At 38.6% G+C, this 24768-nt stretch overlaps 1 protein-coding gene across 2 annotated transcripts in view; it reads right to left on the bottom strand.

Moving 5' to 3' along the window:
• Positions 1-24768, bottom strand: part of mcu (mitochondrial calcium uniporter) — a 94031-nt gene that overhangs the window by 42609 nt on the left and 26654 nt on the right. For both annotated transcript variants that reach the window (XM_081350612.1, XM_081350613.1), the window contains one exon: positions 9332-9445. In XM_081350612.1, the coding sequence (XP_081206738.1) occupies positions 9332-9445 (114 nt within the window). The remainder of the gene's footprint in view (positions 1-9331; positions 9446-24768) is intronic.

Genomic DNA, 24768 nt, shown 5'->3' on the forward strand with positions numbered 1-24768 from the left:
AATGACCTGTGGTTGAGTGATTGAGTCAGATGGTAAATCACTAACCACTCCAACTGATTCAATCAGTGAGAGAGTCATCAAACCGGAGTTGGAGATTGACTTGAGTCATTGACAGATTCATTAAAAAGAAGAGGTTCATAAGAGTCAATTGTTTTGGAACTGTACTACACCGCTTGGGCTTCATTCACTGAAAAAACATTCACTCCTAAATTTAACATTGCTAGCAGAAAACACTGCCAGAGTATTTTCATGCAAAGATGACTGCATATGTTGAAAAAACATGAACAGAACCAAAATGTCCCTTCCAATATTTATAAAGAGATGAAACCAGTTCTTGATGTACAATACTGTACAGTATGATACAGTGACAGACAGAATGTGATGCATCTCTTTACACACTCCCACACTCCAAATGTCCTCCTCTAGTGTATCACACATTATTTAAGCATTACGTCTTAGGAATTCAGGGCACCTTTAAACAACACTTTCTCCATGTGACATGTCTCAGACTAATCTAATTGAAGCAGATGCAGAAATTACCACGAGGAACTGGATTGTCTGTGTTCTCATTTCGCTCTGCAGTAGTAACTTGATTTCCTCAGTTCTACAGAATGCTGTTCTTTAAGACAGGAAAGGTTAGACGGGACTGAGAGGGCTGGGAGGCCGAAAAAAGACCTGACTGCCAAAACAGCAGTTTCTAAAATGGGGCTTTTCAACTTCTGGGCCCCTGCTAGCATCTCTGAAACAAGAAAAGGAGTACTTTAAACTGTACTTTGTACCTCACAGCACTTTGTTGGCCAAAAAAAAAAAAAAAAAAAGCATTTTTCCAATTTTGATACTTTTTAAAATAATAATTAAATTTTGTTTGAATTTATTTTATTAAACCCTTTTTTAATAACGTATTTGTTTTAAATTATAAAACAGAATTTAGATCAGACAACACAGAATTTCTGAAAAAAAGTTTTGTGAATTATTCTCTTCTTCAGTATTTTTAAAAGGTCTAATCCATAACAGAGGGAGCAGAGGAAATTCAGCTTTAGATAGTGTGCAGTTTGCCGAAGGTCAGAATAAATGAGAGCATTGTGAAAAAGCAATATACCACAATTCCAACTTCCTATCTGAATGGGATTCCTTAGAGGACACTAATATTACTTGCGAGGACAACACAGACATGTCTGGGATTAAAATCAAGACATGCACATCAATGTATGCACTTGGCAGACGCTTTTATCTAAAGTGATTTACATTGCATTTAAGGTATATGCTTTTTATCTTGTCATGCTTTCCCTGGGAACTTCATCTCCAGAGCTGCTCTGAGAGTCACTTCATAACATAACATCACACAATATTACAATTTTTTTCATCCTGTTATCATTTATTTAATTTCAACTGTGAGGGCCCTATTTTAACAATCTAAGCGCATGGTCTAAAGCGCACGGCGCAAGTGCAGTTAGGCCGTGTCCGAATCCACATTTGCTAGTTTACTAGTTTAACGACAGGAAAAACGGTCGGTGTGCCTGGCGCATGGTCTAAAAGGGTTGTACCTATTCTCTTAATGAGTAATGGGTGTGTTTGGGGTGTAACGTGCAATAAACCAATCATAGTCTCATGCCCTTTAAAAGACAGTTGCGCTCACGCCATGGCAGATTTGCTATTTACATGGCGTAATTTGCAAGAGGAAAAATTTTACGCTTCTCTAGTGAGGAAACTGATCTGCTCGTGCGCGAGCTTAAAGCGAGACATGTTGTGGACCCGACTATAGGCGTTTATTACTAACACACTCTTTAAATAACAAAAAAATATATTGCGCCATTGACTTTAGACCAGGTTTCAGTTGGTCAATAGAGCAGTCTATTTCAGTTCCTCAAAATAGTAACGCGCCAACAATGCACCAGAACACACCTCAATTTCAGACCTGACACCCATGGGTGAACTGATAGGTGCAAATGCATTTGCTATTTAAACAACGTGGTGCAGGACGTGAAAATGATAACTGCGTCGGGCTGAAACTGTCAAAAAACACTTGCGTCGTGCCTGGCGCTGCATTGCACAGGTTGTGTGACAGGGCCCTAAACCTCTGTTGTGCTGCACTTTGTATTTAAAAAAAAACATTTGATCATATGAACTGATCTGACTATAAACTAGAACCGTCTTTGATTCAAGCAGTAGTGACAATGTGAGCAATCTTATTAAATGGTGTTTCTGATAGGGCTCTCTGGACTCAGTACTGCAGCATGTTTGCTCACGGCATATACTTATGAGAGGCTAATTCATTTCAAGCAAGAGTTGCTATTCTCTTGTTAGGCAGAGTGTCTGCCTGCACGTATAAGAAAGATAACAATCGAGTGCAGAAAAACAGGCTTCTGCCATGGAGAAAATTGTGGAAGAGTGCTGCAGATATGGCTGAAGAGAGCAGTGGTCTCTCTAAGCCGCATGTGTGTGCAGCTGCACATTTCTGATATAGCTTCCCTAAAGACCGAAAAAAGAAGAAAAAGCAGACTGGAATGTTTGAATGCGTTGAATCAGAGCGAAATGAATGGATGGCACTTCGACTACAGTCTGTGGCGAGCAGGACGAGGCCGAGGGCCGTGGGAGAGCGGCACGAGGCCGGTAGCGTGATTACTGGTGAGCGACACCTGCGCGACGCACCGGTCTCGTATCTCTCACGGAGGAGCGGAAGCATAAAGGAGGAGCGACGACAGTGAAGAGATGTTTCTTTCTTCTGGTTATTTTGTATTTGGCACACGTAAATATTGTCACATTCTTTACTAGCTTAATAATAGAAAAAGCATTGTGAGCCAAGTTGTTCGTAGAACCTTTGGCATCAATGGTCTCTATGATCTACTTGGGCTTATGATACTTTTGAGAAACACAGCCCAGGATGGGGTGGATGGGGTGTTTTTACTTGGGTGGCTAAAAGGTCCAATAGAAATAGCTCCTTCTCAGCATGACATGCAATTGCAGCAAACACTGTTGAGTATGTTTTGTTTTTTTTTACGTTTACTTATATTTAAAATTGATTTTTGTTCTTAATCTTTTGATTATTACTGTTGCCTACTGTAGTCATTCCGCATGTGCTAGTGATTTTAATTTACAACCTATTTTGGGTTAATTAAAAAATGTAGCCCAGCATTTAACATTAACCCAATCTAACACTGGGTTGTCTGAAATACCCAAATTATATTGTTTTTAACCTTGCATTTTCTTTAGAGTGTAGGCATGATTTCTCAAAAAAAAATGTTTCTTAAAGAATCCGAACACACAAGACTTCAATTAGACTACATTAGATAAGAGTAACATCAAGAAAATGTCAGAAAGCAACAGATACTAAGGCTCTTAATGGTCAGTGCCATTAGGGTGGGTCTAAGCGAAAGGTCCATTTTCTTAATGCAGTTGTTCCCCTCATCTTTCTGGCTGTGTCAGTTAACCTATCCGGCATCTCTCTCAAAGTGACGTGTTGTTTGTTGGGGTAATTCCTGATCTGTTCGTGTGTGTGTGTGTGTGTGTGTGTGTGTGTGTGTGTGAGAGAGAGAGATTAATCACGTCCATATGAGAATAATGCTGAGCACAGCTCTCTTTCTCTCTCTCTGAGAGATAACCTGTCAGTGGAGGAAGAGAGCTGCAGCTCAGGGCAATCGATGCAGCGTCTGACCCTCAATACAGCAATGCAGGAAGAGAAAGAGATAGAGAGACAGCGAGATAGAGAGACAGCGAGAGAGAGAGACAGCGAGAGAGAGAGACAGGCAGAGACACCGAGCGAGACATGCAGCCTAGAAGAGATTTATTAATTAGGTTATACAATGTACTGGAACATAAGTTTTGTCAAAATATTGCCTAATCTTTTGATATTGTTTAATAGGGAAATACACTGTGGAACAACCAAGTTTATACATTTCAACAAGCTCATAAAACTATTTTTGCATGATATTATAGACTGGGAAAATAACTCCACGACAGCTTTCATTTGAACAAACCCCTGAGCCTATCATCTACTCAAGTATTTAAACGCAAAACCCTCTAGCCATGCAAACCCTATTTCACACATTATTGTTCTGAAACATTCGAGCACAAATGTGTTGTATTCTCAGTGTTGCAGCAAGAGGCACTAGAGTGGTTGTACTTCTACCGTTTTAGGTCTACTACTCTAAGAACAACAATGTAAAGAACATCTTATGGAGCAAGTTAAAGTAAAGGTACCCTGCATAATTTCTATGCAAAAATAATTACCATTTGCAAAGAGGTTTCCTCCATCTGCTATTGGTCAGATATGCTCTTAAAAAGAAAGGTTATTTATTGGCATAAATAGTTCCATGAAGAACCTTAAACATCAATGGAACCTTTACAATGTGCAGATTCTTTATGACGGAAAAAGGTTCTTCAGATTATTAAAATATTCTTCATACTAAGAATAAAAATTGTTCTTTTAAGAGCGGCTTACAGAAAGGTTCTTTGGGGAACCCAAATTGTTCTTCTGTTGCATTGCCACAAAAAAACCCCTCAGTCTCATGCCATTGGTTAAGCAGCAGCCATCCGATTGGTTTAAACTTTTCTGCTGATGTAACAGGACATGTGGGCGAGGAAACATACTATTACCAAATCATATTATATCCTAACATGTTTGACCTCCTCACCTCCAATCACCAAAATCTAACTACACTAACCTCCTGTATATTTTACACTGTATCGTAACCAGACGCAGCACGCGATAAAATGTATCTTTCCTAAGTTAATCAGAGTTTTTTTCCTAACCAAAAGCAACAGCGTTACACAATGAGAGACAGGGGATTCTATTTTTGGGATGGTTTCTATTTCTGCCACGTCACAGCTGACAGCTCAGGTACTGATTATGTTTTGTATGATATTACAATGGTTTCTTTTGAGTTTGTATAACACTGCATAACTTTAATAGACAATGAAAGCGACAATGGAGATCTTTTAAGATCTTGAAAATAACTCAAAAGACATTCAAACTGTGAACTGTGTGAACAAACAAGTGTATTTATATTCCATATATTCCATGACTAAGTTTGCATCAGTCACTATTTAGAGTATTTTGAACAATGTTAAAATGTTTTTTTTTTATCAGTTTGATTATGTACTTATCTATTGCTTTGCTAGTGCAAAACAGCAGTGCATTTCACATACATACAGTTTGCAACTGATTTTGTCTTGTAGCTGTGTCGCACATGGTGTGGATAGACAAATATTATATTATATTATTATAATACATACACACACACACATATAGTATCAGAACAGTAATAGTATCAAAACAGTGCTTTTTAAGCACAAATCTCACAACTTTCTCAGCCTGCTGAACAAACGTTAATGAGTAACTACTAGATTACATTTGAAGAACTTTAGCAGAACTTTACGATTAATCCCATATGCACGGGTGGACCATCTCTGTCTTAAGGCCCTAATATACTTCAAGCTAAATCTGGTGTGATGTCATTTTGAACCAAATGAGGCCAAAACAAAGTTTGTTTTGTGTTTGTTTCGTATTCGTTTCATCCGTTCAAAACAGCTTGCCACACCGAACTTTCTGGAAATGTTTGCTCTGCCAGGTAAATAAACCTACGAACTACCATTGGTCCTTGGCGATTACATAATATGTAGGTGTGGCTCAGTGGCTCCGCCTTCTTTAATGTGGAAATCGTGAAAAAACATTACCACTGGAGCGCCACTTTATAGTAGAAAATGCAGTTTCAATTCTAATTGAAAAGACAGACAGTTTTTTTTTTTTAAGTTTAATACTGTAAAGCTGCTTGCTTTAAACAATCTATTGTATACAGTGGTATATAAACAAACGTTACGTTACTTTACTGGAGTGTTGAATTGCAGAGCTTGTGCAAACATCAACATCGCTATGATCAGATGCCTTCTGAACTGCTGTTATCTCACGCCAGTCATTTATGTTGCGAGTTCATTTTGTTATTGAGGGTAAAGCGTGCAGCACATATTTACATATTCATCAGCGTGGACGACGCCAGGATGTTCACTAACAGTATATCCCTGCTTACATATTACGGACTTCTTTTTATCCCAAACAGAAGAATGAAAAAGCAGTGAGGATTTCGGGATTTCACTTGGAAATACATCAGATTACAGAACTAAAATAGGTTTAACTGACTTTAAAGAGGTTTACAGCTGGCATTCACACATGCTCTTTTCTTTCTTTACTGCAGCAGTAAAGATACAGCTAGAGATAAAAAGGTGAAAGGAGAGAAAGAGAAAGTCTTGGCACTTTCTCTCTACTATCCTAAAGAGGTTGATAATACGCTATAATCTATTCCTTCATCAAATCCCTCGGGTAGGAAAGAGAACGCCTCCATTTCACACTCAACACTTTGAAAATGGGACTTTTCTAAAGGTCACACTTTCTTCCCATTTCAATAAACAAAACACACACACACACACACACACACATACGGAGAAAGAGTCATACTAATGCACCAGCAAGAAGCACGTCGAGCACTTACCCAACAAATATCCTCCTCTGATCATACATTTTTCATGTCACAGACACTGGCAGGAAGATGATACGCATCCCTATTTGAAAGATGTGAACACTTTCCCTTACAGGGATGTTTTAATATCATGTGTGTAGGCCTCACTGGTTTTGCAAACCAAACTAGTGTTGAAGGAAAAAACAATCCTAATGTTTCTCGGGGCAGATGCTGAATTGATCTCCTGCCAATGGGAATTACAATGAGTAAAAACCAGGATGAAATGATCATGCTACTGGAGGAGACATCAATTCGATTATGCTTGGATTGCTCTTCATGAACACGGCAAAATAAAAAGCCTCTGGGAGTCTGAATCACTAATATGAATCATAATTCATTAGAGATAAACACTCAAACCTTGAAATTAATATTATAGTGTTTTATTAACATGAAGTCAACATGAGACAACTTGCACCAAATTTTACAAATGTTTGAGGGGAGTTGTGAAAAAAATGGCTTGATGATGTCATCCAATGAGGAAAGTAATTTCAGGGGTGGAGCAAGTTGTGTACTTTGTTTTTTATGCCTATACTAGGGTATGGGTACAATGCGTGTTATCTAAGTTTTGTCATCAGCACAGTATGTGCTTACTGCATGCAGTTTCGACACAAATGCTTAGCGTTCAACACATGCACATGGTGAAATTTGTCTCGCACGCACTGTATGCATATCCTAATGTACGTGTAAAAAAACAAAGTATACTTTGGACTTATACTCAGTATACTCAGCTCACACATGAGCCTTGAATTTTTTGCACAACACAAGCTAGGGTTGTTGTTCGCGAGTGAACAGCTGTCGAGTTCCTGTGTTGATGCACACCATCAAATGGAGCATCTTTTGAAAGGCTACTTTGGGCTTCATATTTTGATGAAAGACCATTATTTTTCTTTGGAATAACATGCACTGATGGATTGAGCATAATAAGACCAGGAAAGTACAGTCTATGAACTGCATCTGTGACATGCTGTTTACTACCAGAGGTAAGAATTGTAGTTGTTCTTTTCAATCCTTCATAAAGTTGTTCGTAAAAACAACCTGGAAATAATTCATAATAATTGTACATTTTAAACATTTGTATATAATATACAACGACTGCATGAGAAGATCAGAAAGGGAAATAAATGGAAAGGAAATGATGCAACTATGATGCAACATTATGCAACTAGTCTTTACATGGATCTGAGCTCTTTAAACTGCACTGTCAACGCCTAACCAGCTGCTCCTCCACAGGGGAAAAAAGTTTTATATCAAAAAGGAAAAGTTAGTTCAATTTTGTCGGTAACACTTTACTCAATTGGTTTAGAGTCCAATTCTCACTATTATCAAGTTGCATATTATAATGTATATTACTAGGATATTGGCCATTCGTTAGTACTTCTAAAACACATTTTAAAGGTCCCGTTTTATGCCCCTTTTCACAAGATGTAAAATAAGTCTCTGATGTCCCCAGAGTGTGTATGTGAAGTTTGAGCTCAAAATACCCAACAGATCATTTTTTACAGCATGTTTAAATTGACATTTTTGGGGGCTCAGAAAAACGACCTGTTTCAGTGTGTGCCCTTTAAATGCAAATGAGGTGCTGCTGGACGACACAGGGGGCGGAGCTTCATGAGCTCGCGCTCAGTCTGTCAGGAAAAATTCATCTCACGGAATGATGATAATATCAGAAACTCTCAGTAATGGTGTTCAGTTCGAGTCGGACAATAATGCCTACAGAGTCAGATTGCTGTATAGAGATGAAACAGGTATGGTTTAGTAGTTTAATTACGGTTATTAGCCTATAACGTATTTGTCATCTGCTTGTAGGCTATGTATCCATTATTTATTAATAGCCTACAAGTCTGCTGTCTGAATGATGATCAAACATGTACTGATGAGTATAATAAAGTTTATTGTACATCACACAAAAGATGAAGCGTCAGTTTTACTTCAGAAAATCACCGTAAGAGCTGAGTAAACACAGTAGCCTAAGTTATAAGAAGTGCGCAAGTAGCCAGTAGAGTTGAGGGAGCATTCCTGTGGGCGGAGGTTAGTCAAGAAACGGTTCTGGTGATGTCACTAATGCAGGATGTAGAGGGCTGTAGTCCAATCGAGCCGTTTTTTGTAGTCAACTTCTGTTAAATAAAATATCTCGCTTGGCATTGAACTTTGAGCTTTATAATTTTACAGATATTATTTATGCTCTAACAGCAACATTACACACTAACTAAAGTTTGAAACATGGGATCACGCAGAACGGGACCTTTAATGCCTTATTCTGCATCTCTTAATCCTGCGCAATACCTAAACTTAACAACTACCTAACTTACTATTAATAAGCAGTAATTAGAAGTTTGAGGCAAAAGTCATAGTTAATAGTTAGTAATAGTGATAACTGAACCCTAAACTTAAGTGTGAACCCTTTTGTCTACATTAGTGAAGCCTGTAATAGCTTCAACAAAGATACTAAATTATAGTTTTAAATGCTTCTTTTTGGGCTGGAGCAAATAAATAAGCTGGAGAAAGAAACAGGAGACGTCACCCCCTGGGGAAACATTCACAAATTGTGCATTTGATATAGATTTGCAGAATGATATTGAAGTCCAGTGTGTGAAGTTCACAACACTGCAGGTGGTTCAGAAGGAGGGTACAGTACATGAGCACATATTTTGCATTCGTTATGTGCCCTCCAAGTTCTGAAGTTCTGTGTGTGTATGTATATATGATGTTAAATCACAAATGTACTGTAGAGACTGAGAGGGCTTATGGTCAGCATTTGGGACATTTCTCAAGCATCACACAGTAGCTCAGACTGAATAAATCACAATGTGTGAAACACTCACCTGGGCTGTCAGAGTGGCACTGGGGTGGCAGAAGAGAGCAGACCTGGCACCTGTTCTCAGACCGTGTGCTCTCCTGACAGTCTGGTGACTTCCAAGGGAAATGGACAGCGCCTCCTGCAGGTAAGGAGGAAATATAGAATATCAGTCTTTGAAAATGAGACATTCAAGTACAAGAAATGATAATAAAATAATAATGTGCCCTTCAAGTGGAAATCAAAGCTGTATTCACAGGTGGGAAACATGACATTTTATATAACACATGAATTGCTGAGATGTGAGGTTGGAATGGGGAATATTGATTTGAAATATTGCGGAACACTGTTTTATAAGATAACATCATATTAACAGTAATCTATATACAGTAGAAATCGGTGAGTGAAAAGCAAGTAACCATGTATAAATAAGTGATAGAAATGGATCAATTTCATCATTTTGAATTCAGGAGTTTCGAAGTCGTCATCTGATTGGTTTAATTTTACAGGAATTCCGGGAGACGCGTGTATCGCGTTCTTTATCGGTATGCCTGGAAACAAAGATGCTGTGACGCCAAACCCCATCATGGAAGAAAGCCATCGTGTTTACAACTGTGACAATCACTTATCAGGATGGATTTTCAAAAGTATGTGAAGTGTGTACATTTTGCAACATAGACTCTTTAAAATACATCCAAGAGTGTTATGCACAGGCATGTTATTTTAGGGACATCAACGTTATATTTTTACGCCCCTAAACATGACGCGGAACAAAACGTTCCATTGGGCGCATCTGGGAGGTCCTTGGCCAATGAAAGCTGCGAGTCTAGTCCTTCTGCGGTCAGTCTGATACCATCGAGTATCAACAAATGTCTTGTTGTTCGGTACCAAACTTTGATACCTAAGGGGTTAATTTCGATACCTAAGGGGTTAATCTCGTCAATGTCAGTGAGCCAATAAGCATGCAGCATGATTGGCTGTGACGAGGCATCAAGGAAAAACGCTAGTTATGCTGGTTACGCTCAGAGACGTGGCTCACATGTGAGGCTGTAGGTTGAAGCTGAAGCGTCCCAACCCCCATAAATGATAAAGATGTGGAAAAAATCTAAAGTGTGGCTACATTTCACCAGGCTCTATGCCATGTATGCCAAATATCTGCGATGCAATATTTGCGACAAGATAATTGCTGCCAAGACCGACAACACGACAAATCTGACGAGTGCACGGAATAAACTTACGAGCAGAAAGTTGCTCCATCTTCGACTGCAAGAAGAACTGGAGCGCTTCAAAAATGAACTGAAACTCGCCGTATAGGCTACTTGCCTTACAGATATGAGAAATAGGCATATAGAAAGCTTGAAATGTCTACTTTTAAACGCACCAATTCAAATAGAAAACAAATACTCTGATTATGTAATCCAAATGAAAGTTGCATTTCTATCCATAGGCGCTATACTGCTGAGTTGAACCACTGACCACTGAGTCCAAACACTAGTTTATTAATAAACAATTAAAATGACTCCTTGCTCTTTTTTCCTGACGCATTCATAATCATTAGGCTACTTTTGCCAGTGCATCTTGTTTAAACAGATTTACTGAAACTGGTATCGGAAAAAGTAACGTTCAGGAACCGGTATCCTAAGTCAAGGGATCGGTATCGATAATCTGGCTACGTGAGACTAACAAAAGCCTGACTGAAATTTCAGTTATTTCAGTAAAGCTCAAAAATATATTCAATGAAATTAACATTCAAAATTCAAGGATTCAAAATTGTGTTCATTTGTGAAGATTATCATGATGAACAAACGGTGAATGAATCATAAACTTTTGTTGGTTGCAGAGCTTATTTTCTGCAGCAATTCAAAACGAATGAAAAAGTCCTCATTTTTATTTTATTTTATTGAGGGGCAAAAATGCTACTTCCAGGTTGGCCAACAATAATATGTCATCACTGCAGCACTATAGGGAGAGAGAGAACAGAAAAAAAATTCAGAGAAAGCTAATTTTGTGTCTGTCATTTTACAGTGTCATATTTTTTTTTTAAGTGTAGTAAAATAGGCTCTTGGAAAAATAAATATCTACAATATCATTGTGACAAATTGTTGCAATGTACCAAGTATTTTCTGATACAAACTGAAATTTGAACTATTACAACCATAGCATATACACCTCCTTTCATTTTACTCAACATTTAGCAGCTGTTCCCTATCAAATTACAGCCAGTTATACACATTACAAATTAATAATGCAAAAGCTCAGCATTACAGACAGATGCAGGTGGTATGTCGCATCAAAGAGGCAGAAAGCAGCAGGGGACAGAGTGTGGATGTGAGGGAATACGTAGGCGAGGTGTAGCACGGGTTGAGCGGGGTCAAGGACTCAAATGTCTGCAAAGCTCTTATCTTAAGTTAATGCAGGCGCCGAGCCCATAGATCTCACTCTCGACTTCTGCAGTGCATTTGTACATCTCCCAGAGTGATAGATAAAAGGTGTCATGTCCATCACCCCAGGAACAAGAAGAAAAGTAATAGAGAGAAAATAATAGGCCTGTGTATGCAGAGCCAGAGATGGAATTTAAAACACGCTGTGTCACCAGTGTTTAAGCAGGGAGTCCTGACAGGACAGTCAATGCGAGAAACTTAATCATTTTGTTGAACTGACACAGTCCCAAGCATGAGTGAACCTCTCAGCCACTCATCCATGACAGCGCCAATTATCCCTGCCCTTTGAAGGCTGTGAGGATATCCCTCTTCCAAATCGTCTCATCAAAATCTCCATTACTTTTGCAACATCCACTTATAATATTTTAGTCAAGGAGTTTCTTGTAGTCTCAACAATTAGGCATCATACTCACAGTCTTTTTCACAGACCATCTGATTGCATATTACACTCAAAAATGGCAAGCACTCTCTCAATCTGCCAAGCACGAATCTGGGGTGCGTTTCCCGAAAGCATCATCAGCCAAGTATGATCACAAGTTCCGGTCAATATCAGCATAGTTCAACGAGTCGGTGTTTCCAGAAACCATAGTTCCATCGAACAATCGCAAAGTGTGATTGGAACGACAGATCTCGACCTGTGGTTAGAAGCATAGTTTTCTTGTTTGCATGATATGTGGACTCAGTAAATCCTTATCTTGAGCAAAAAAAAAAGCTGACATTCAGTACAATTCGTATCTTTTATTTAGAATACATAAAAAATGTGATTTACATCTTTTAGTCAAGATTTAAAGCACAGTTTTGAAGAGTGTGCATGTGCGAACGTGCTCTATAGTGCATATGAACGAGCCTAGATTGAATCTGAAAATACAGAAAAATAACTGAGACAAAGGAGAAATAGTCCTCAGATGCCATTTCCGTAATTTATAGCAAAACATCTAACATTAATTCGATCTCAAACAGTTTCATTAAAAGTAGTTTTTACTCCACCACCTGCGTGACATCATTAACCATCCTGGTTGAACAAATTCAAGTTCAAATGCGCTTGACTCACATGAGATCGCAGCAATAGTAAATGACAACGATCCAGTTAATTCCCAGTGGACAAGATTAAGTCCTGCTTTACATTTGTTCTTTTTCAAGAAGCTGTTTCACTCGGATATACATCACTATAGGGAAGAAAAGACTAATCGCAAGCTCCGTTTCATGCCAACGTTAAATTGGTCATTTCAGACACCTGGGAGTGATGCAAAATAAATAATAATAATAATACATTTCTTCACAATACTTACAAAATGTATCTGTGGATTATGCTCAAAAACAGTAGGTTTCACTTTATTTTGATGGTCCTTTCAACACATTCTGTTGACTATAAGTAACATTGCACCTACACCTAACTCTCATTAGAGTATTATTAGAGTATTAGTAGACTGGTAGGGTCAGGGTTAGAATATGTTGACATGTAGTTGCAAAGTCACTTATAATCAGTAGTGTCTGTTGGGGACCATCAAAAAAAAGTGTTAGCAGATATTAAGCAGACAGTCTACTAATACTCTACTGAGAGTTAGTTGACATATAGTTGCAAAGTTACTTATAGTCAACAGAACATTCAAATTATAACATATAAATGACATCTGTTATGAGTAAACTAGTTATAGTTTTATTGCAGTTGCAGTAGAGGTGAAAAGTAATAAGAGAGGAAAGAAATACTTGTAGAAGCGCTGCTTATGTGCCAGAGAATCCATTAGAATTTCTTCTTTGAACTTCAGTTTTTGCGATAGCTCTGTATATTCCTATAGCATCGCCGTCGAAGAGTAATTAGCTTGTGAAGTGGATTTACTTAATATTGTAGAGTTAACGAAAGTTATCATAACCATTGTAATGTTTGAAGCAGACGTCATAAAATTCAGTAAACCGGGCGAGAAGAATTTAAAACGAGCGGTTCATTCATAAATCCGTAAGAGCTTACCTTTTTCTGTGGAAATACAAACCGGAAGACAGAACGCAATGAGTGCAGCTATATAAGGTCTATACAGTACTTCTGCTTGTATGACATTAAACCGCCATTAGAAGACAAATATGCTGGGACAATGAAAGTTGAAGTCCTATTGACAACTCAAAGGTTTAATGTTGCATGAAAGGTTATAGAGCATGTTTATGTGGTGAATCTATTGTGCCAGCCATTCAGATAAAGTAAGAGGTCTGCTGGAAAGCCAGTGTTGTGCTCAGCTGTGAGACTTCAATTAATCCAGTACACTGGCAGTAATTGTTTACAATGACCTGAGGTTAAAAGTGCATGCTTAGTGTAATTTGTTAATTGTACCCCGTGGATTCATATGCGAGAAGATTAAAAAGAACAGTGGTTCAGCGGTTCGACTTAGGATAATAAACAAGTTAAAATTGTTCACAAAATAGAAAAATAATCTGCCACCTCTTAAGTCACGTTGATCTAGCAAAAACAGACTGCTCTTCCTCCTGTGTGTTTACGACCAGATATCTTCACACAGCAGTTCTCCTTATCACTGCCTGAGACTGCTGGAACAGCTCGCATCCTTTGATGCCGGGTGGGGATTTCCAAGAAACACAAAGTTATGAAGTTATCTCTCTGTAAAGGGATGAAATATCATGTCATGGTCACTGGCTTTTGAATTTTGCCCTGCAGAGTGCTGTCATCTTGCCAAACTGCAGAACTGTCATAAAGCAACCACGTGTATTCCAGTTTATTAGCCAGTCATTGTTAACGGCACCATGACAAGTTTCTCCCCAAAGATCAAAAGAACAACAATCCAGCTGTCTGGTTTTCTTCTGTCAGCACAATGACAGCGATTTTATGGACATTTCATCTCTTGAGTCCTGTAGACACAGTGACCATGAGCACAGGCTGACAGATTCAAAATGTGCAGACTAAACACAGGCCTAAAGAAAAGCAATAGGGTCTTAGGGGGTTTTGAACAGCTAAAATATATTTTTATAAACAGTAACTATAACATTGGCTATCAAAGGCAGAGGAAAAAATGGTCTGTTGACAGTTATGTCAAAAACACTGTGGGAGGCTTAAACCACAGGAAAGTCACAGTTTAAAGTGACAAAATAAGAAGTCGCAAATATTACCTCAGCAACTGGTTAAATATTGATTTGCAGACTAATTTATTAGGGATGAGCACATCATGAATTGACAAGGACCAAGCTGTGAGACATTTGCAAGGACCCCTTAGGTCCTCAATACACCAAACTGAATAAGGACGGTGGAAAAACACCCTGAACTCTTCTCAATTGTTAAAGTCCCCCTGTGGTCAATCATTTTATCCCTTAAAACTCATCTTTGATCACCGGAATGACATATTTAAACATTTTTCATGTGAATTTTTTTAATGCATTTAAATAGCTTGACTATAACTCTAATGCTTAATTTAGCATGCAGATCTATGAATATGCAAATTAGCCCCACCTCCAGTCAGTCAATCACACCAGCTCAGAGATCCACTCAGTCAACTTGGTGGTGGTGGCGCAATGGATAAGACACATGCCTTTGGTGTGAGAGACTTGGGTTCGAATCCACTGTGAGACACCAATGTGTCCCTGAGCAAGACACTTAACCCCTAGTTGCTCCAGAGGCGTGTGATCTCTGACATATATAGCAATTGTAAGTCGCTTTGGATAAAAGCGTCAGCTAAATGAATAAATGTAAAATGTAAATGTCAACTTTACTGTAGTAAAAGTAAAAATTTTAGGAAGATAAAAAGTAAGATTTTTCATATCAACAGAAAAATATACCGAGATAACCTGGCTTCTTTTGGAGACTCCCCTGCTTCGCAGCAGTTAAAGGAGAACTCCGGTCAATTTTAACATTGAGCTCATTTTTTTGTACATTTGGAGTGCTGTCAATACAGAGAACAACGATAAAAATCGGTGTTGCCTACACCGTGTTATCCTCTTTTTAAAATTTGCACCCTGTTGACTTCAATGGGGCAAGTACTAAACCTGCTTTTAGCCTCTTAACATCCTTGATGTGTCATTACAAGTGCACAGCTAATGTGAGTGATTCCTTCAGAGTGATCACGGGTGAATCTAACTGCAGTAGATGTGAAAGAAATGGATAAAAATGATGTTATTTAAGCCAGCGCAAATACCTGTGTTTACGTCCTGTTTTCGGTTGAAGTCCAAAGTAATCGACTGTCGAGTTCACGCGCATAGGTTTAGTTACCTATGATCATGCGCGTGAACTCGGCAATCGACTACTTTGGACTTCAACCGAAAACAGGATGTAATGACACATCAAGGATGTTAAGAGGCTAAAAGCAGGTTTAAAACTTGCCCCATTGAAGTCAACAGGGTGCAAATTTTAAAAATAGAATAACTCGGTGTAGGCAACACCGATTTTTGTCATTGTTCTCTGTATTGACAGCACTCCAAATGTACAAAAAAATGAGCTCAATGTTAAAATTGACCGGAGTTCTCCTTTAATGATATGCTAAAGCTTGTGAAGTCACAATGTCACTTATATTAAAATAATCCCAGCCAACGGAATATGCAAAAAAAGGGAGCGAGGCCTGGTTTAGCTCTACTAAAGAAGATGAAGAAGACCTGCTTTAGTAGCATGTTGTTGCCATACTGAAGAGACACCCTTTTTTCCCACCCTGCTTCCAAAACCCTTTTTTTTTGGCCTTCCTTAGGCAGACGAACTTAGAAAACAGTGGTTAAATTAGATTTTTAACACGGTTCCTGAACATTATTAAAACTTAATGAAACTGAATATCTTAATAGACTTGCTTTTATAAATGAAGTTATACAGGACAAGAAATTATCTAATGTGTTTGTTGTTGGTGATATGAATTCAGATATAACTGACAGTAAATAAATTTTTATGTATACACACACACACACGTACGTACGTACGTACGTGTGTGTGTGTGTGTGTGTGTGTGTGTGTGTGTGTGTGTATATATATATTTGTTACTGTATATGAGTTACTCAACATTTGTTCAGTCTATGGTCTAGAATATGGCAAACAGTATAATGCAACTAAGAGTGTGGTCATGATCTGTAGGACCCAGGAAGACAAGTTTATGAACTTGGGCATATCTTCACAGAGGACATGTCTGATGATGAAGCCATTTTTAGACAATGTAGAACTTTGTATGCCCAGGCTAATACTCTCGCACACAAGTTTGGACACTGTACAGACAATGATAAGATGACTCTGTACAAAAGACATATTGTACATCTCTGTATACGGCCCATCTTTGGACTAACTATAAAAAAAGCCGGTCTGCAAAGGCTGCAGGTGGCCTACAATGATGCTTGTCGTGTGCTTTTAAAATGACCAAGATGGACTAGTGCGAGTGAAATGTTTGTCACAGCTCAAATTAACACACTACAAGCAACTTTGTGAAAGTTATGTATAGCTTTATCTGTAGGTTAAATAAATCTGAGAATGAAATAATTAGGCCTATGTCACTAACAAATATTAGATTTAGTGCAGTCCGCTACCAGTCCAAGCTGTGGAGGCACTGGTATAGCTGTCTTTTTAAAAAGCCTGTTTAAATTGTTGTTTTTTTCTATTTGGTGTGTGTGTGTCTTTTATCTATATTGGATCATGAGTCTGGAATAAAGTTGAATTGAATTGAATTATAACCCCATCCTTTATCTGTGTGCTGCACATTTTACAGAGGACAGCTTCCAGAACCTAAGAGAATACAATGCCGGCTACGCACAAAAGCTTCTGAGTTCCCACTTTGTCGGAACAACCAGTTGTTTATGGATCACAACCTGCAAGTATGTTTTATTACTTATGTTGTTTTATATTAACAGTTTCATTTCTAAGTTTTATGTTGTTGTTAAGATGTAAACAAAGGGCAAAGTCTTTTGGCTCCACTAGCCTGCTAGCTAACATAAGGCCCTGTTTACACCTGGTATTAAGATGCGTTTTGGTCGATTGAATCGTCTAAAATAATTCTGCATTTTCAGCTTCAGAATCATGAATATTTTTATTCTGGTGTCACCATTGTCCTGTGACATTTGGTTACCAGCCCCAAGTCCAAGCCTATTCATTTACACCCATAATGTAATATCAAATTTAGCATTTTAAATCAACAGTACATTTTTTGTTAACCTTTTAGTAGGCCTATATGTCTTCGAGTATCACAATAATATCGTATCGCGAGTTCAGTATTGTGATATGTATCGAATTGTGACGTGAAGGTATCGTTACACCCCTAGTAAATGTTAATGTGGTTGAATGTGTTCGAACAGCCACAAAGGGCCGCCTAATGTGTAAATATTATGGGAAGTGTGCTAGAAGACAAAAAACAAACCAAGCACAATGTTTTCTCACCATTCCTGATTTCTAACACAGACACACACAGCATTCAGCTAGTCTTGCGGCTGTCAGAGCAGAAACGAAAGCTGCTGCTCTCCGTGTGTTTTTCAGTCATCTTCGGGCACGTTCATATGTAAAATGCAAGTTTATTTTGTCCATTAGTTTGAAAGATCTGAAAAAAAAAAAAAAAATTTGGAATTTGGCACTCCCTTCCAAGAAATCAGGACAAAATGTTTGAAAGTGGACAAAAGAGACGGATTAAAACACCAGGTGTAAACGTGTATGTATCTGCCTCGTCTACTTGTGATCCAATTGATCAAAACACGTCCTAATACTAGGTGTTTAACTATGGGGATCTCGCTTTTGTAATACTGTTCACTGATCCTTAGGAACTTCCCACTCTGAAACATCCTGTAAATACATGCTTGCAAACGTTCTGCACGATCCTCTTGTTCATAAACATTCTCAGGTTCTGAATCGTGTTGAATCATTGTTAATATTTACACCTAAGCCAATGAAACTCGCAGTTATAGTAAGGGGCGTGACGTTTCTGGAACATGCTCTAAGCGGTTTGCCAATCACAACACACTGGGCCAGCTAAATAATCAGAGCACATTTTATATTTCCAGAGGAGGGGCTTCATCGAAACAGGAACTAAACAGAGCTTTTGACACAGACTGGGAAGAGAAGTTCTGCTATAATGTAAAGTATGTGAAAACAAATCAAGAAAAACAATTCTATTACACCCCAAAAAAAAAATCAAGAATTTGTAAAAGGGTATAATAGGACCTCTTTAACAAATATGCTCTGACGTATTCCTAATACTCTCTCCTCACAGTTTTAGAGAACACATTCTCCTAATGAGATTCCATATGAAGTTCTTCTCTAGTTTAGAATCAGTAACAGACCTAGAGTTAATATATGACCTGACATACAAACACGAGCAAGTGGTAATGAGGCCCCCGTGATACACAAGACCAGAGTGCAGCAGTTCTAAATACAGACAGATGGCTGAGAGAAACAGGAGTATGAGGTAAATAAAGTCTTGCACGCAAACTAAACACCCAGAGGGGCTTACAGGCCTACAGCATGACACAGGAGACACCCTGGTCTGAAAGAGCTGTACTATGCATTAATTGTACTTAGTATAGACCCCTTCACGGTTGACGTCACAGGAAAATTCTAAGATCGCAGTGCGCATGTCGGGGTCAGAAAGTTCATTCCATCTTATTGAATTGTGTGTTGACTAGAGAATTTCTCGTCAAGAAAAAATGCCTATTTGTTGCGTCGTGGACTGTGAAAATCACACCAGTTGTGGAGTCAAGTTTTTCAGGATTCCTATTTTTTTTTTTATAGTCTATGGTTCAGATAGATACTGCTATCTGCTAAGTAGCATGACACAGGTCACAATTAATGCCAGATATCAAACTTCACCTAACTATTAAACCAGTCTACAGTTTACAGAAAACATTTGTTTACTTACCAGGGCTTAAAGGGGGGGTGAAATGCTATTTCATGCATACTGAGTTTTTTACACTGTTAAAGAGTTGGATTCCCATGCTAAACATGGGCAAAGTTTCAAAAATTAAATTGTAAGTTTGAAGGAGTATTTCTGAGCCAAAAATGCTCCTTACGGTTTGTCACAAGTTTCGGAAAGTTTTTTTCGAGTATGGGCATGAGTGACGTCAGATGGGGCGGAATTTCCTTATATGGGTCCTAAGGGCACTTCTATCGGAAGAAGTGGTCCTAAGGGCACTTCTATCGCGCGCACAACCGTAGACCAGAGCAAGAGAGCGGAAAGCAGTTCGCCCATCATCACAGCGCTGTGCTCGGCTTTAGGGAAGTCAGTGTCACCAAAGAAGTGGGTTTTTAGTTGCCAGGGCAAGACATCCCTGCACAGATTCCCAAAGAACCCGGCGTTAAGGGACCAGTGGATGGAGTTTGTTTTTCCAGAGCATCAACGGAGTTGTGCAAGACTGTTTGTTCCCTGCATTTCGACGATGATTGTTTTATAAACAAAGCCCAGTTCGACGCCGGATTTGCAGATCGTCTAATACTTAAAGGTATAGCGGAGGATTTTTTACTTCCGGGTGGATCACCTATACTATTGGTCCTCCTAATTGTCAATCATTCTGGTGAATCAATCAAACTTTTCAAAAAGTGGAGAGGGCGGGTCTTATCTAAAATTCGGAAAGATCCTCCGCTATACCTTTAAGGATGGAGCAGTCCCAATGTTAAAGGTTCATGGTCGTGCGTTGGAACCGCAGGCGGTGAGTAAAACTGCTTGTCTGCTTCAAATGTCTGTGTGTTGTTAGCTATCGGCGCGAAAGCACGCCTCCAGCCTCTCGTTTTTTCTGGAAAGACTCGGAACTGCCAATCTCTCTTTTATAAATATAATAAAACTAAAGACTTTTTGGAGATATGAAGGATGCAGTACTACTCTATAGGTACTCAAGATTAACATGAGATTGACTGAAAATATTTTTGTAGACGTGTTCCTAAAAATATGAATATTTTTTTACGTTTGCATGTGATTGTTTTAAACCCGTGTTTAGACCCGTATTTCCCCCGTGTCCAGTTGGATATTTTTCACAAGGTTTGAGCAAAATTTGCGGGTCACCCGTCCGAACCCGTGCAGGACTTTAATCAGGCAGACAATCGCCATTAGCTAAAACAAGTTTATTATGGTTCTGTTCCCGTTCCTGTGATGGCAAAGACAGTGCATACCCTTGACACAATATGCCGGTCTATTAGCCGCACCATTTTTCTGACCCCATGCTGCGCGCGCACCCAACCTAGGCGTTCGATGTTTACAAACATTGAAGGGGTCACAGACCTCCGTATCTGGGATATATCTGGGAGTTCTCAGCAAACAATCTAATTAACTTTGTCCTCCATTTGGTAATTACGCAGAAATGTCAACCATAGCATGAAAATTTTTTTTTGAAAAAAACTTTAGAAAAGGAGCAAAAGTTTTAGATTCTTAATTTGGGCCTGTATTTCACTATAATGACGTGCTATAATAGATTTATGAAGTTAACTGCATCGTTTATCCACCACACATGAGTTGTGTGCAACAATACTAAACCAACCTTTTCATATTTAATGGTTTCAAAAATGGGAAACGGAGGACTCCTTACTCTCAATTATCAATAAGAATTTTCCAGACAATCAATATGTATAAATATACAAAATTATACATTTATAAAGGCACTGCATTTCAGTAATATCACATCCAACATTTTATAGGTCAACATACAGTATAACTTTGTCCAATGCTGACTTATGCTTACATCATTTATAGCCATAATTTCAAACAAAATAATTATTTCAGTTTTATTTCTATGGTCCTACAGATTTGGTTCAATTTAGTCAGTTAAACTGATGATCCTAACAGAATAGATTCTTTGTAAAGCTTTGAAACCAGCTCTATACAGAAAATAAAGTGATTTATGGGTCACTACATTGAGTACTTCTTGAAAAAAGAAGCCATAGATTATAAATAGCTATCAAGAGTTAGTTAATGAGAATTATACATTACAAACCATACTGAGATGTAATTTGAAGAACACGAATAACACCACATATACATCCAAAGCATAATTAATCTCTGTACACCGAAAATTACAAAACCTTGCATCAAGCCCGACAGACATACCTTACAACATTGTGTGAGTAGTACATTCCATTATTTTATGTTCCTGTCACCTATATTGCAAAGTTATAGATAAGTATTTATAAACTTTCATCTTTGTGCTTCAGTATGTACTAACAAAAGGCTCAATATGGGCACTGAAATAGTGAATCAGGGCTTATAATAATTTCCCAATCAAAACTGCAAAAATAAATAAACTTCCAACAAATGGCATTATAAATACAAACAAGTTAGTTTGTAGTTAGTATTTTCTCTGAGAAGTTCCATTTTTATGTTTTGACTGCAAATGTCATGTCCAAAAAGGCTGATCATATGGCTTGAGACGATGTGTGTGTGTGTGTGTGTGTGTGTGTGTGTGTGTGTGTGTGTGTGTGTGTGTGTGTGTGTGTGTGTGTGTGTGTGTGTGTGTGTGTGTGTGTGTGTGTGTGTGTGTGTGTGTGTGTGTGTGTGTGTGTGTGTGTGTGTGTGTGAGAAAGACTTCTCTCACATCCAAAGCAATCTCGCTTTAGACAGCTGCTGGAACAAAGAGTACAAAAATCAATGACTTCTGCGTGAATGAGGATAAAAGCCGCATTCACAGCTTGAGTGTGTAAATGTAATGATATGGGATCAGTAGGAAGGTACGCTTTGGTAAAATGATGAAAGGCCCTTCTAGATATTAGGCTCTTTTCGAACCCTTTCTTTTTATTAGCCATTGTTTCTATGACAAGCATCACTATTACTATAGGACATACTCTATAGGAGAACAACAAACCTCTAAATACTAAGTTTTAAACTTTGGTGTGCAGCTTGTCCTGAAGTGCTTATGCCATTACACCCCAAATCTGGTAGTTTGTTTCAAAAGGGGAGTTCACACTAACAGCAATTAAATAACTAGTGCAAGTCAAATGTGTTGCATCGGAAAAGATTGCTGTTACCCATGTTGCTAGAAAAACACCTGTTGCTTTTTCACCCTCAGTCAGTGTGAATAGCCCATAAGTGTTTCCCAACCCATATTCTGGAGGCACACCAACAGGACACTTTTTAGAAGTCTCCCTCAGCTGGTCCATCCATTTCAGGTCTTGTTGCAGGAATTCTGGCCCTCAAGATCCAATCTCCTGCAGAGTTTATCTCCAACCCTAATCAAACACACCTGAACAAGCTAATCAAGGTCTTAAGGATCACTAGAAAGCTACAGACAGGTGAAGTTGATCAGGGTTGGAGCTAAGGGGCTGTTTACACGACACCGTTTTCAACTAAAAACGCAAAACTTATGCGTTTTGGCTGTTCATTTACAGGACAACAGCGTTTGGGTGGCAGAAAACACAAACATTTGAAAATATGCCATATAACAGTGAATGGGGATCGTTTTGACAATGATGTCGTCTGTACACGGAAAACTCAAAGAAAAAACTCCTCCGTTTTAAATGTTTCATTGTCGTGTAAACGTACCCTAAATTCTGCAGGAAAATGGATCTCAAGGGCCAAGGTTGCCTAGCCTGGTTCTACCAGACTCTCGTACATTTCATTTGTACAGAGAGTCTGGCCTCGCTCCATTGAGAAACGTTTACTTCCTTGTAGGCGGGTTCTCTGTTAAAGTTCAAAACTATTGGATCTGCCCAGAGTCACTCAGGATCTGCCATAGCCAATCGCTAACGTGTGGTCGTCCGAATGATCAGAGGATTATGTTTAGAATAAGATGTCTGTCTTTTATAAAGTTTATAAAGCGACGAGAATACTTTTTGTGCGCAAAAACAAACAAAAAAAAACGACTTTATTCCACTATTCATTTCCTTCTCTCTGTTCCTCGAGTCTTGATAAAGCAGCGCGTCTGTGTGTTGTACGTCACACGTAGACTCACTATTGGCCGACGCTAGTCATGTGTGTGATCACATCAACGTCATCGTTCTCAGCCACTCCCTCTATTCGCTGATTGGTCCTACAAAAAATTTGTTTCTGGAAACCTAAGAATATACAGCAGTCCCAGACGTAGTACTGAAGGAAAATGAAATTGAGCGGAAGTACGTAGGAGGGCGGAGCCAGGCTAAAGGTTGCCCAGCTCTTGGAATCTATTGATTAAATGAGCTGGAAAGTTAAATCAGGTTTGTTTCATTGGGAAGAAAATGTGTATTGCTGGTGTGCCTCCAGGAACAGGGTTGGGGAAACACTGCTATAAGTGTTTGGATATACTCCTGGTGGGCGATAAAATGGATGACAGGTCTGAAGGATGCACCTAAACTTTAATGGACAAATAGTCCACTTTGTGGCTGAACAAAAAAAGGCTTGATGACGCTCACGGTCCAAAGGATTCTATTGTACACAGCATAGATTTCCCAAAATGAAATAATATTTATTACAAAAAAGTAACTATATGCAAAATCCAAAAATCAAATCTCAAGTAAATAAATGGATTGACAAGATATCAAGTGGATTGAATCAATCTGTTTCACATGGAGTCAGGCTGCGAGGTCAAACACAGAATGTTGGCACAACATAGCCAACCTTCTAACAACGTTTTAACAACATGGCCAAAAGGTTGCAATAACTACGTTGTGTGGTGAAGGTTGTTACAGCGTTGTCACAATGTTGACATTGAACCAGGGTTCAGGGCCATTGCTTAAGGTTGTGCCTATGGTGTCTTGACAACCACTGGACGACATATGTACTCGTCACTGCCCTGATGCGCGAATCAGCCTTTTAAATTTCAACTGCCCGTTGGCCTTCATCGAGCAAGGAGACAAAAGAATTGCATTTAATTCCTTGTCTAATGTGACATTTATGTGTTCAGTCTAACTGAAGGGACAGAATAATGTCAGTTGATAATTCATGGAGTTTGCGATCTTGTGTAAATTACAGTGTATGCTAACATTAGCTATATTTCTTTTAGTATTCATCCTTTAATCCAACATCTTCTGGTCAGGTAAGACATTTTAACTTTATGCCAAAAGTTATAAGCCATAATGAATCCAAAATTACTTTAATGACAAGTAATTGACATTTCAGCATTCATTGAACAGACAGCGACTTTTTTCCTTTTTTGGAAACGCACAGAAAGAAAAAAATGTTTGTAACCA

This window comes from Scardinius erythrophthalmus (genome assembly GCF_964197995.2).
Source record: "Scardinius erythrophthalmus genome assembly, chromosome: 21".
NCBI classification, from domain to species: domain Eukaryota; kingdom Metazoa; phylum Chordata; class Actinopteri; order Cypriniformes; family Leuciscidae; genus Scardinius; species Scardinius erythrophthalmus.